Raw genomic sequence first — 12,499 nt, 5'->3', positions numbered from 1 at the left:
ATTCTGCCCCAATGTGCTTCATTTTATCTTTAATCATCAAGCTTGGTTTCATTGAATTCTGTTCCATAAGAGATTTTGTTGACCAAACCCATTCTGTGTCACCAGAATGTTGCCTCTTTCATCCATCTGAAGACTAAATTATTCTCAGCTGTCATTCCTTAGTAAATCTAAATTCCAACTTTCCCACTTTCCATCAGCCTGAAATGTTGCCCCATTCTAAATTATATCTACCTAGCAAATATGTGCCATTCCAAATAATCTGTTACTTATACATTCATTACAGAATTTCTCCCAGAAGTTTTTTATCCACAAGAAAACAGTTTGTCTTTTTCTTACTTCAGTACTGTCATGTCCATCAAGAACTTTCTGTAATCAGTCTCTAAATTGAGTGGAATGGATTTTAGGGGTGTTGCAGAAGGTAGTCAAACATTGCCAAAGTCAGATACACTAGAAACAAAGATAGGCATTCAGAGTTTATGGGACATAAACAAACTGAAAATTGTTAAAGCAATCTTAAAAACAGATAAACAAAAAAAATACTTTAACACAGACTCTCTTGCATAGTCTTTCCTTTATTTTTCAACAACATTCTGATACCTTTGTAACGATGAAGTTATCTTATATAAGATGGTCCTCATAATGTTACACAGTGCCTTGACTACATGCCATGCAGCAAATAGGATCATAACAACCTAGCACTACAAAACAGTGAGCCACCATCAAAATGGCAAATATATGAACAAATAAAAAAGCCTCACATGTACCTTTCATTGACCTAATTAAAATGTTTGCCTCACTAAGATATGGGCCCGTTAATCTGTCAGACATCTGTCTACTAAAAAATGAAACCCATTGCAGATCATTCATAAATCACCATCTAAAAGTCTATTTTCTGAAATTGATCCTTCCAGTATACAATTGCACATATCAGGATCATATCTTAGTAACCCTGACTGTGAGATGGGAGCCATCCCTGCATGTAATGCCATTCTATCACATGGCACATTTCAGCTCATTCATATCAGCCTAATTTATAATTTCTTGTTGACCAAACATCTACATGTTTATAATGTCAGTTGAAATAGCACTACACAAAGGAAAAAATGGAAAAATGTGTAGGTGGGGTTTGAAAACCATGTGTCTCTATATCTGTGAGGCAGCGGCACATTTCACAATGCCACCTATTTACCCACCAGTAAGACAGTCCTTAGTAATCCTGGCATATCTCTCAAATACCATCTTTCGTACACTAGGGAAACTATCTGAGCCTATTTTCTTCTGAGGATATGACCCATTCCAGCTGTTAACTGTACCTTCTGGAAAATCTGTCCAATAACATCTTTCATACACTGTAAAATATGTTCTTTCCAAGCTTTCAGGCCTGTGAATGAAATTCCATGAAGCACTAATCAAGTAGGACATATGTTCAAGTTTGTCCACATAGAACGTAGACCCATTCCAGTTTTTACTTCTGTTTGATAATCTGCCCCATGAACTGTTTTTTCCAGTAGAACATTTGTGCAGTTTCATGTGTGCATTATTTTACTTATAAGAGAGAGAGAGAACTCTACTTTGTTACTTTATTTCACATTTCCACCCTTGTTCAGGTGGTCTTTCTGCTTTTTATAAACTGTGAATCTACCTTTCCCCCTGTCTATTGCATTTTCCTCTCAGGCATTGCTCCAAACATCACTTCAGGCCCATCAGACAGCACAGTGATTGATGGCATGTCCGTTATCTTACATTGTGAGACCTCTGGAGCTCCAAGACCAGCTATTACATGGCAGAAGGGTGAGCTAGTTCTATCTGTTCCCTTAACCATTTAATTTTCAGGAATCAGTAAGTGAGCCTTAAGAGTCCTAAGTTTTCTTGCTTAACTTCATCTAAAGGACAGCAGCCATACTTAATCTCTGTTCTCTGCATGTTTTAAAGGTTAGTGATGATTCAGTACATTCTTTTATTTTATTATTCTGTGTAAGTCAATTTCTCTGCTACTTAGAGACAGCAAAATCTTATGTCGACAAATAGATTCAGTGGGCTAGACTGTGGTTACCATGTTGTATCAAGTGGCATTAGGAATAGCCTGGCCACAGTAGAGCATCTCTGTGGACTAGTTGGCATCAATTCTGCATTTTAGGGTCATTTTGTTATCCTCCGTCACCTTAATAGGTACAGTCTTATAGGGCTAAAGGTGTTTAGTCATTATACCCTGAAGATGAACAGGTTTAACAATGGCAAAGCATTTTAAGACCTACAGGTTAAGCACCAAAACCATAGCTCCAGCCTTTTTCCATAGAGAGTACATGTAACTGGAAGCACAAATATAATTGCTTTAATTATACTGTATATCGCACCTTTCTATGCCAATGTTCACAGGCACTTTTGAAATTTGGATATAAAACATTTTCTCTGTATTACTGCATCTAGAGCACTGGCCAGATAAGTGACTCTTTTAGTAATGGGATTAGACTGCCAACTTTGCAGTTGACCATCCAAAAAGCCACCATTTTTACAACTATGACAAATAACACTTTTAGTCAGTTCTTCAAAGTTGCAAGAACTTTATTTTTCATTAGTGTGAGCTGTTTATGAACCCAGTGTCTTTCCATCAGGCTTGTTTATGAATATTCTGCTCATATTTTAAAAGACACCTCATTTGATATCCAGTCCCTTTGATTGTTTTTATTACTGCCACTTAGATGTATTGCTAAATCAGGCTCCACCACATAATTTGTGAACCTAGCCTCTGTTCTGTTTTTGCTGTATGCTGTCTCTAGAGAGAAGTATTTAGGTAGCTAATGGAAGATCTGATACAACTGGGTTTCTGTTATTTGTGAAAAGACATTAAGGCTATCACTCTAGGATACAAGTTCACTTGATACCAGTCAGCTTTAAAGATAGCCTCTGACATCATAAAGCAGGGACTGTATGTATGACGACACATAATTTCACTTGCATTAATAAAAAAAAAAATCTGCCTACCATAGAAATTTAAATTATGACATTTTTTCCTCCAAGCTTGGGCGATGTTGCATGTTTTCATGATTAATAAAGCAAAGCTCTTCTTTTTTTGCCTTCTCATGTTTTGTGACGTCAGAGACCATCTTTAAATCTGTTTTGTTGAAGGTATAGTTGTCCTGGAGTGACAATTTAAATGTTGTTCCAGAAACGGCAGAAAGCCATAGTATACAGACTCATGGTATTTCATGCACAAGTGCTAAAGACAGAAAATTAATAAAGCTGAAAGAAAGTTGTCATATAGCAATGAAGCTGGGAATTTCTTCTGTTCACATGTCTCACTGCTGCTCCACTGATTCACTAACCTCTTCCCCAGGTGCATTTTGGTGAAAATTATGTTTGTACTTTTGTTATCATTTTATGATCTAAATATTGTGTTTCTTTTTCTTTATTTTAACCTCCATTTTTCTCTTTGTTTTGTTTTCTATTTATTCTGGCTTTAAGCTCCTGAGGGAGGTGTTTTATTCATTCTGGTTGCTATCCCAAATATGTACACACCAGCTCAGTCACTTTCTCTCCATTTTATAATGAATTAAGTTTAATCGATTTCTGAAATTCTTATCTCAGGTGAGCGAATCCTTGCCAGTGGTTCAGTCCAACTGCCACGCTTCACTCTTTTGGAATCGGGCAGCCTCCTCATCAGTCCTTCACACATCTCGGACGCTGGCACGTATACATGCATGGCCACCAACTCTCGAGGTTTTGATGAAGCATCTTCTGATCTCATTGTGCTGGGTAAGCGGACTAAAGGGAAGGTCATGATGTCAGTGTACCTCACAGTGGGATGAAGATTTATCTTAGTCTCTTCAGTGAATTTAATTACTACTAAGTTTTTGTCTCAGCATGTCAGAGCTGAGAGTGTGGACTTTCAAGAGCACCAATGCTGATGCAATGGATAGTGCAAAGCAGTCATATTTGGCCCATCAGCCTTTATGAATTATGTGACTGGAGACTTGCCTACAATACAATGTAATTTTTAAATGTTTTCACTTTTTTATTGTTCTTTGGCTAAAGTGATGCTCAAAAACATAAGAGATATTTAAAACAGCAGTCATAAAAGTATCACATTGCTTTTTCCTTTCTACTCAGCTCGAACACGAATCACAATGCCACCACAGGATCAGAGTGTCATTAAGGGGACAAAGGCAACCATGACCTGCGGTGTAACACATGACCCAAGTGTCACAGTTCGGTAAGCGGCAGCAATGCTTTTCTGTTGTTCACGTACCTTCCAAACACAATTAAAGCTCTTAAAAGTTGACTTTACATCACTGCTGTGTGATTGTGTGTGTGTGGGAGTGTAAATGTATGTCTGAGTACTGCTTGAGATGAAATGTAAAAACGGGGCCTTTTCTTCTGTACAATGCAAAAAGAAAAATAAATTATCAAAATTGCTCATAGGCTCCAGGGAGATTGTGTAAACAAATAGATGGACAGCCATGGTGATGACATAAGCTTGTTTTCAAGAAAATGTTAAAAATGTCACATATTTACCATCTGTACAAGCTAAAGACTTGTGGGATAGTTTTGCTGCCCACCAGTTACGTGCTAGAGAATAGTTTTTGAGGTCTGTTCATTTCAGTAACTAATGTTGCATGTTTTAAATGTGGAATGTAGTTGGAAAAGACGCAAAGTATTCACTTTAAATTTTAGGCATATACAGAAAATATATAAGAAAATCCGCGAAGTAGAAACCATATGTTTATATGGTTATTTTTATATTGTCATGCTTGGGTCACAGATTTGCGCAGAAACACAGGAGGTTGTAGAGAGACAGGAACGTTATTCAAACACTGCAAATAAACATTTGTCTCTTTTTCAAAAGTTTAAACTGTGCTCCATGACAAGACAAAGATGACAGTTCTGTCTCACAATTAAAAGAATGCAAACATATCTTCCTCTTCAAAGGAGTGCGTGTCAGGAGCACAGAATGTCACACAGATAGAGAAAACAATCTCTAGCAAACAAATCAATAGGGCTGTTTGGCTTTTAGGTATGCGAAGCACCGCGGCACAAAGCTGTTGAAGGCGGCAGCTCACACCCCCTCCGTCAGGAGCAGAGAGAGAGACAGAGTTTGTTTTTCAGTCAAAAATCAATACGTGCCCTTTGAGCTTTTAAGTATGCGAAGCACTGTGCAGCATGTCGTTTCAGGAATCAGCTTTACAAAAGATAGCAACGTGAAGATAATCTTTCAGCATTTTTAGACAAGCGTCCGTATCATCTAGGTGTGTGAACAGCCCCCCTGCTCAATCCCCATACGTCAGGATCACAGATAGTCAGCGCAAGAGAGAGAGAAAAGTAAGCAATCTAGCTTCTCAGCCATCTGCCAATAGCATCCCTTGTATGAAATCAACTGGGCAAACCAACTGAGGAAGCATGTACCAGAAATTAAAAGACCCATTGTCCTCAGAAATCCGCGAACCAGCAAAAAATCCGCGATATATATTTAAATATGCTTACATATAAAATCACAATTTAAATGACCGCTACGCGCGCGTGTTGACTCGGCGACGCCCAGAGCAGAAAGAATGCGCTCCGGCCGCTCCAACCGCGCCATGCGGGGAGTGAGAGAGACGCCAATATCTCACACTCTCTCCCCCCTTAAAGAAATTAAATGGGTGCGAGTGAGACCACTGACCTCCCTCCCTTCTATTAGTTATAGGTTATAGTACGTTCGGCTTATCCATGAGTCCGGCTTATCTATGATAAGATTTTATTTTAAAAATTCGTATGATTTTTGGTCTCCGGCTTATACACGAGTCCGGCTTATAGACAAGAACCTAGGGTAATATGAAATGCAGTTTAGGTTGTTTGGCAACGCTACAAAGTGTTTGAATTAGTGTGTTCTATGATAGCCGGGTGCCCTACCAGGGTTAGTTCCTGCCTGATGCTGCTAGTATATAGTTGTTGGCTACTCTGTCAGGTCCACAAGTTCAGTACAAGGTACGGCCCCCTTTTGTCTCCAGAACAGCCTAAATTCTTTAAAGTGTAGATTCAACAATTTGTTGGAAACATTTTTTAAAGATCTTGGTAATTCGGTAGTATCATAAATTTACTGTAGATTTTTTGGCAAGACATTCAACATGTATTCCTTCATTTCCAAATCATTTCAGTTTGCTCTACTGGATTGAGATCTGAAGACTGTATAGGCCACTGGAGTGAACTGAAGTTGCCAGAATATCTGTGGAACCAGTTTTGGAATGATATGTGTTTTATGACAACGTGGATTATTGTGCTGGAAGAATCCATGTGAAAATGGATAGACTGTGGCTATAAAGGAAGAGAACATGATTAGAACCAATGTTTAGGAAGGCTGTGGCATAATGTGTGATAAGAAAAATATTCCTTATATCATTAGACTATGTTGCCCCGCCTGTACTGTTGACACATAGTAGGATCACTTTATACATTTAATCCAAATTCTGACTCTACCATCTGCATTTTGCATTTACCATCTTCAGATGTCCAGTTTTGGTGATAGAATGACAGGAGTGGAACATGGCATCATTTTCTCCTGCTATAGCCCATCCACTTCAAGGTTAGGTGTTTTGTGAGTTTGAAAATGTTGTTCTGCACACTACTTTTCCCAGGTGCTGATAGTTGACCATTTGTGGCCTTTCTGTTAAATTGAATAACTCTGGCCAATTTCCTCTGAATTCTCAGATTTTTATATCCACAGAACTATCGCTCATTTAATTTTTTTTTTTATTGATTGCACCGTTCTTTGTAAACTTTAGAGCTTACAGTGGATAACGGGCCCAGGTGGGCAGGTACTTCTAAGATGATGGAACCATCGCATGTTACACCAGAAATCATACCATTGATCACACTTCTTGTTCTTTCTTACATTTGGTTGAACAAAAGCTAAACCTATTGACAATGTTTGCCTGTTGTATACACTGAGTTACAGCCAAATGATTGTTGTGTGGAGGAATAGGCTATTTGCCTTAGTAAGCCGGTGAACCTAATAAGATAGCCACTGAGGTTCAAAAAATAGGTTGATGGAAATATCTGTAGTGGTAATTTGTTTCTGAGCTGCAGAGGAGTTACAGTCTGTCAGCCCAGCTTGCAGCTGACTACTGTAGAAAAATACATAACTGAGATCTCATAGAGAGAAAAGTGTGCAGCATCTGCGAAGTACTGTGCCAATTACAAAAAAAAAAGAAGAAAAAAAAAAACTCTCACTGATCCCAGTCTTTGGGGTCACAGACTGAAATGCTGCCAGCTGGCAACTTACTTTAGTTCTTAATCAGACAAGGAGCATTTACCTTTGCTGTGTACAGCAATTTAAGATGTGATATGCTTTATTCCCTTGTGTCCAGTTTGTGTGTGCAGTGTTGCCAGTTTTTGGTTGTTTCAAATGGAAAAACTCTTGAACTTTTTCCATAGGAAGAAAAGCTTGCAATGTTTATTTTTGGTAGTTTGATCAGAGATGTGAGTGTTGTTAGCCTGTATTAAAAGAAAATGACATATTTCAAGACCAATTTACATACAGCCCCTAACATTACACTATCAGAGGGAATCCGACATTCTTTGTACCTTAATATAAATAGGGAGAGTTAAAGGTGAGTTAATTAGTCTCTCGAGGGCTGCTGTTTTTCAGCTGTCTGATTGGGGTATTAAAGGCTATTTAAACCCTAATAAAACTTATAGCCCTGGACATGAGCTGTGTACTCGGTTAAATTCATTTGATTTGTGTTGAACAGGATGTTCTTATTCAAGTGCTTCATTGCAATAAAACCTTAGGAGACTCTGAGCAATTAGGACCATTGTAAAAGTGAAAGTAAAGATTCCTGGAATATCATAATGCATTTCTAAGTAAATTCTGCCCTGTAAGTGCACATCACTGCCTGCGCACTGTGTAATGCATTTTTTTTTTACTTTTCTTAATTGCAGATATGCCTGGGAAAAGGATGGCTCTGTGATCAACACCGAGATGATCCCACGAATCCATCTAGAAGTTGATGGTACTCTGCACATTTCCCAGACTTGGTCAGGAGACATTGGGACGTATACCTGCCGAGTCTATTCCATGGGTGGAAACGACTCTCGCAGCGCTCACCTGCGGGTCAGGTTAGCATAACTGTCACTCACCTAACGTGCCCAGCTCCACCCTTCATTCCCATTTATATGATGCCTTAACTCTGATTTCCAGGCAACTACCTCATTCTCCAGAGAACCCTGTGGCTGTCTTGAGCTCAGTGGAGAGAAGGACAATTAACCTAACATGGGCCAAGCCATTTGACGGAAACAGCCCGCTCATCCGCTACATCTTGGAGGTTTCTGAGAACAGTAAGCACCGCAGCTCCTCATATTGTGGAGACATTGCCTGTGATTTTTGGGTTTAAGGAACATGGAATAGATTTCACTGTGTTAGCCCACAGATGTGACAAGTGAGCACTAGGAAAGTTATAAGAACTTTAATTCAGTACCTTAAATCAACTGGTTTTAATCAGCTAAGCATAATCTAACTCCTGAAAATAAACTCAAACAATGCTGCAGACAATGTCAGATGAGTGTTTTGTCAGACATGTGCAAGATATTACTCACAATACTTATAGGGTATTCTACTTCTGCTCTTTGATGGGCTTAATGAAATTCATCTGAAAGATATTATTATATGAGGCATCTATAAGGTATCATAGGTTTGTATTGTCATATCTCACAGGGTATTATTATATGAATTTGCCTTTTATGTGCACTTATAGGCTATCAGTCTGCTTATATCTGTCTCTACAACTGTTAGAGTCATTCCTAGGATATTAACCTCAGTCTTACACTTGTTACAGTCTGTTTCTGTCTATTAGCCTGTAGAAACAGCTATGGGACATTACAACATGTTACTATATGTCTTGGGGTTGTGGAAGGAAAATCTGAGCACCTGTAGAAAACCCAGAGGCACAGGGAGAGCATGCAAACTTAATACAGACCATGGCCAAACACCTAAGCCTATGAGGCTGGATCTGTGATGTGGCAGTGCCAAATACTGTGCCATCATGGTGCCCTTCTCTAAAGAAATCTCAGTTTCTCTATGAAATCTCTGTATTTGTCTTGCAAAATGCATGTTAGAGACATCCAATAGGGATTACTTCATTCATAAGCTTTAAAAGATGCAAATTAGATAGTACATTATCATAGTACATTATCATATAACATAAGAACATGTTTATATTTATTTATATTAAACTGTATTGGTGATATATTGTATCTGACCAAAGTTTAGAGTGACTATACATCAATTGGTTGACCTAATATATGTAACATACTGTATAATGTAAAATTTCTTAATCCACCTCATTGTCACATGAAGGTAGAGTCTGTCCCAGCAGAAGTACTGTTTGATACAAGGAAGTAAACAGTCTGTAACACACCACTAGGCCACTGCAGGGTACACTCATCCACCGATACTGACACTCACACAGGACTAATTTAAAATCGTCAATTAACCTAACATACACTTCTTTTGGGATTTGGGAGGAAAACCCATACACAGTGTAGCATCATCTGCAGGTTTAACCAATTCTAACTAATGGATTCTTACTTTTTCTGTGCAGTATTATCTACCATAGATTAAAGTTCAACTTCTGATTTTGACCAGAATAATGTCTCCATCTGTTAACAATTCAGATTTTTACAAGAGTTTTACAACTTTAGTCTGAGCAGTAGGATAGCTTGGTTTATTTTCTGTTTAGTGCAAATTACATTTTCAGAAACGCCTAGACTACCACCTGGCTCTCTCCTATATGGTTATTTGTAAGACTGATAACACAATTGTTTACATCTCTAGATATCCCTACCGCTTCACCCTTAATGACTCTGTATGCACGAATTGTCTTCCCTACTCCTTTCAATGTGATTGTATAACAAAAAATACCTTTCAAACCTCTGAGGATGTATGGTCCGTGTACTTTTTGGTATTTGAAATTTCGTTTCAGAAAATATCATTTAAAAAAGAAAAAGAGACACTTATTTGATTTTCAACTTAAAAGGGAAAAATGAAAAACGCAAAACAATTACTTTTTTCCTTTTGTTCTTTCGCACATCAGAAAAGAAAAATGCAAGAAACAAGAACGAGAAAACGCCCTTTATTTATTTTGTCTAAACCGGACATTTTTGTAGGTCAACAAGCTGGTCAGGTATTGTGCCACTTGCAGCAAACACTGGTCACTGGTGTGTAGACTGGACCATCATCATGATGTTGGAACAGTACTCAGACGTGATTTTAGAGATAGCAAAACAAGGCCTGTCATCGAAAATTATATCTGAGCGTCTGTCATATGAACACTGAGAAGGGAGAGGTTTTTCTGCGAGAAATGTTCGAAAGATTCGTGCTGAGCAAATCTCGGGCTGTCGACTCTCTGACACACATTTGGAGATAGAGGTGACAAAAGCTATAAATGCATCTGTTTTGTTGTTTTTGAGCTATTACACTTTCATTATTTTAATCACAAATGAATCCAGAAAAAAATATGTGCAACTTTAAGTTTGACTATTTGTTTACATAGAATTAAAAAATACCTTATTTTCCCTCCTTTTATTCTGTAATTAAAAATCCATCCATCTATTTTCCAACCCGCTGAATCCGAACACAGGGTCACGGGGGTCCACTGGAGCCAATCCCAGCCAACACAGGGCACAAGGCAGGAACCAATCCCGGGCAGAGTGCCAACCCACCGCAGGACACACACCAAGCACACACTAGGGCCAATTTAGAATCACCAATCCACCTAACCTGCATGTCTTTGGACTGTGGGAGGAAACCCACGCAGACACGGGGAGAACATGCAAACTCCACGCAGGGAGGACCCGGGAAGCGAACCCAGGTCCCCAGGTCTCCCAACTGCGAGGCAGCAGCACTACCCACTGCGCCACCGTGCCGCCCTAATTAAAAATCAAAATCTGAAAATTCCTTTCATTTTCGTTGTTTTCGTTTTTGCTTCTAAAATGAAATTTCAAATACCAAAAAGTACACGGACCGTTGTATGGTCCTTATACTCGATTTCTTAACTAGCTCATTCAATTTTTGAGTCAGGAGCTCTGGATCCTAATCCAGCCACAGTTGGAGAAGGCAGGATCAAAGTTTGGATGGGATACCACTCCATTATTGACTACAGTCATATGCATACTGTACTAATTTAGCAACATCAGTAGTCCTAACCTCCACATGTTAAGAATATGAGACGGAACTGGAGTATCCAAAGAAGGCCAACAAAGACATGGTGAAAAATGCTAGCTCTACAAGTAGAGGCCAGAATCTGAACTCAGTCTTCACTCCCCTGCTTTGTAATTCACTGTACATAATTGTCAAGTACCTCTACAGTATATTAATCTTTGTCTAGATGGTAATTTGAGATATTTACGGTATATGATTTGTCTGGCTTTAATGAGGTAAGTAACTTTATCATCAAGCTTGTTAAAAAGAAGTACACATACAGCTTACCTTGAGTCATCATTTTATTCAGTACCCTTATCTAACAGAATAGGTTTGCAATTTGCCATTAGGACAGCCTGTATTCCTTAGTTCATGGAGAGAAAAATCAAGCAAAATGACACCTTTTATTGGCTAACTAAACAGATTACAATATGCAAGCTTTCGAGGCAACTCAGGCCCCTTCATCTTGCATCTTGCCTGAAGAAGGGGCCTGAGTTGCCTTGAAAGCTTGCATATTGTAATCTGTTTAGTTAGCCAATAAAAGGTGTCATTTTGCTTGACTTTTCTCTACATTCATAATGGCTAACACGGTACAACACCCTAGTACTACTTAGTTTATGGAGGAAAGTGTGGCAAACAGGGGTACCAGTTGGTGTCAATTGCAGTGTGTCCAATAATTTCTGTAAATTAGTTAGTGGATCTGTACCCCATAAAGCTCATTTCATCTCATTCTGCAGATGCTCAATTGAATTAAAATATGGTGACTAGGGAGGTCATTTTATTAAGATTAATTCACTTATGTTCCCAGAACTATTCCAGGGCTCTCTGAGCATAGTGCCTTGGAGCATTATTCTGTTGAAAAGGGCCATTTACAGATGGCTACACTACTGCCTTGAAGGGATGCACCTGATTAGAATAAATGTTCAGTTATTCTGATGAATTAAATATCGTTCTGCTGAAATCAAGGGCTACCCCTTATCTTTACACAATTACCTGTACTTTTGGCTGATGTCAAAAAGGATCCATGGACTCAACTGATTTTCAGCACATCCTGGTCATCCTGTGAATCAAACGAAATTGGGTTTCATCCTGCCCTTCACTGTTTGTGTTTCTTCCTCATTGCATCCGCCCTGTTTTTGTCTTTTGCTAACAGAAGTGGGAGTAGATTTGGCCTTCAGCTGCCATGCTTGTCCAGTGACAAGTTTTAAATTTTGTGCTTAGCTGTTAGTTGGCTGACTGTGGACCCTCAGTTACTCTGAAGTAGTCATGTCAGTCTCCATTGACCTCTATCGTCAGTGATTTGTTTTCAACCATGATATCAGAGTTGGA

General features: G+C 38.8%; 1 protein-coding gene across 6 annotated transcripts in view; it reads left to right on the top strand.

The window, feature by feature from the left end:
- sdk2b (sidekick cell adhesion molecule 2b) overlaps nucleotides 1–12,499 on the top strand; it is a 419,662-nt gene that overhangs the window by 323,456 nt on the left and 83,707 nt on the right. For all 6 annotated transcript variants that reach the window (XM_051936527.1, XM_051936529.1, XM_051936530.1 and 3 more), the window contains exons 11-15: nucleotides 1,675–1,791; nucleotides 3,586–3,753; nucleotides 4,108–4,210; nucleotides 7,915–8,091; nucleotides 8,174–8,310. In XM_051936527.1, coding sequence (XP_051792487.1) covers nucleotides 1,675–1,791; nucleotides 3,586–3,753; nucleotides 4,108–4,210; nucleotides 7,915–8,091; nucleotides 8,174–8,310 — 702 coding nt within the window. The remainder of the gene's footprint in view (nucleotides 1–1,674; nucleotides 1,792–3,585; nucleotides 3,754–4,107; nucleotides 4,211–7,914; nucleotides 8,092–8,173; nucleotides 8,311–12,499) is intronic.

Source organism: Erpetoichthys calabaricus, chromosome 14 (genome assembly GCF_900747795.2).
Source record: "Erpetoichthys calabaricus chromosome 14, fErpCal1.3, whole genome shotgun sequence".
NCBI lineage: Eukaryota > Metazoa > Chordata > Cladistia > Polypteriformes > Polypteridae > Erpetoichthys > Erpetoichthys calabaricus.
Note: the sequence above shows the minus strand (reverse complement) of the source record. Positions and strands in the feature narration are given on the sequence as shown.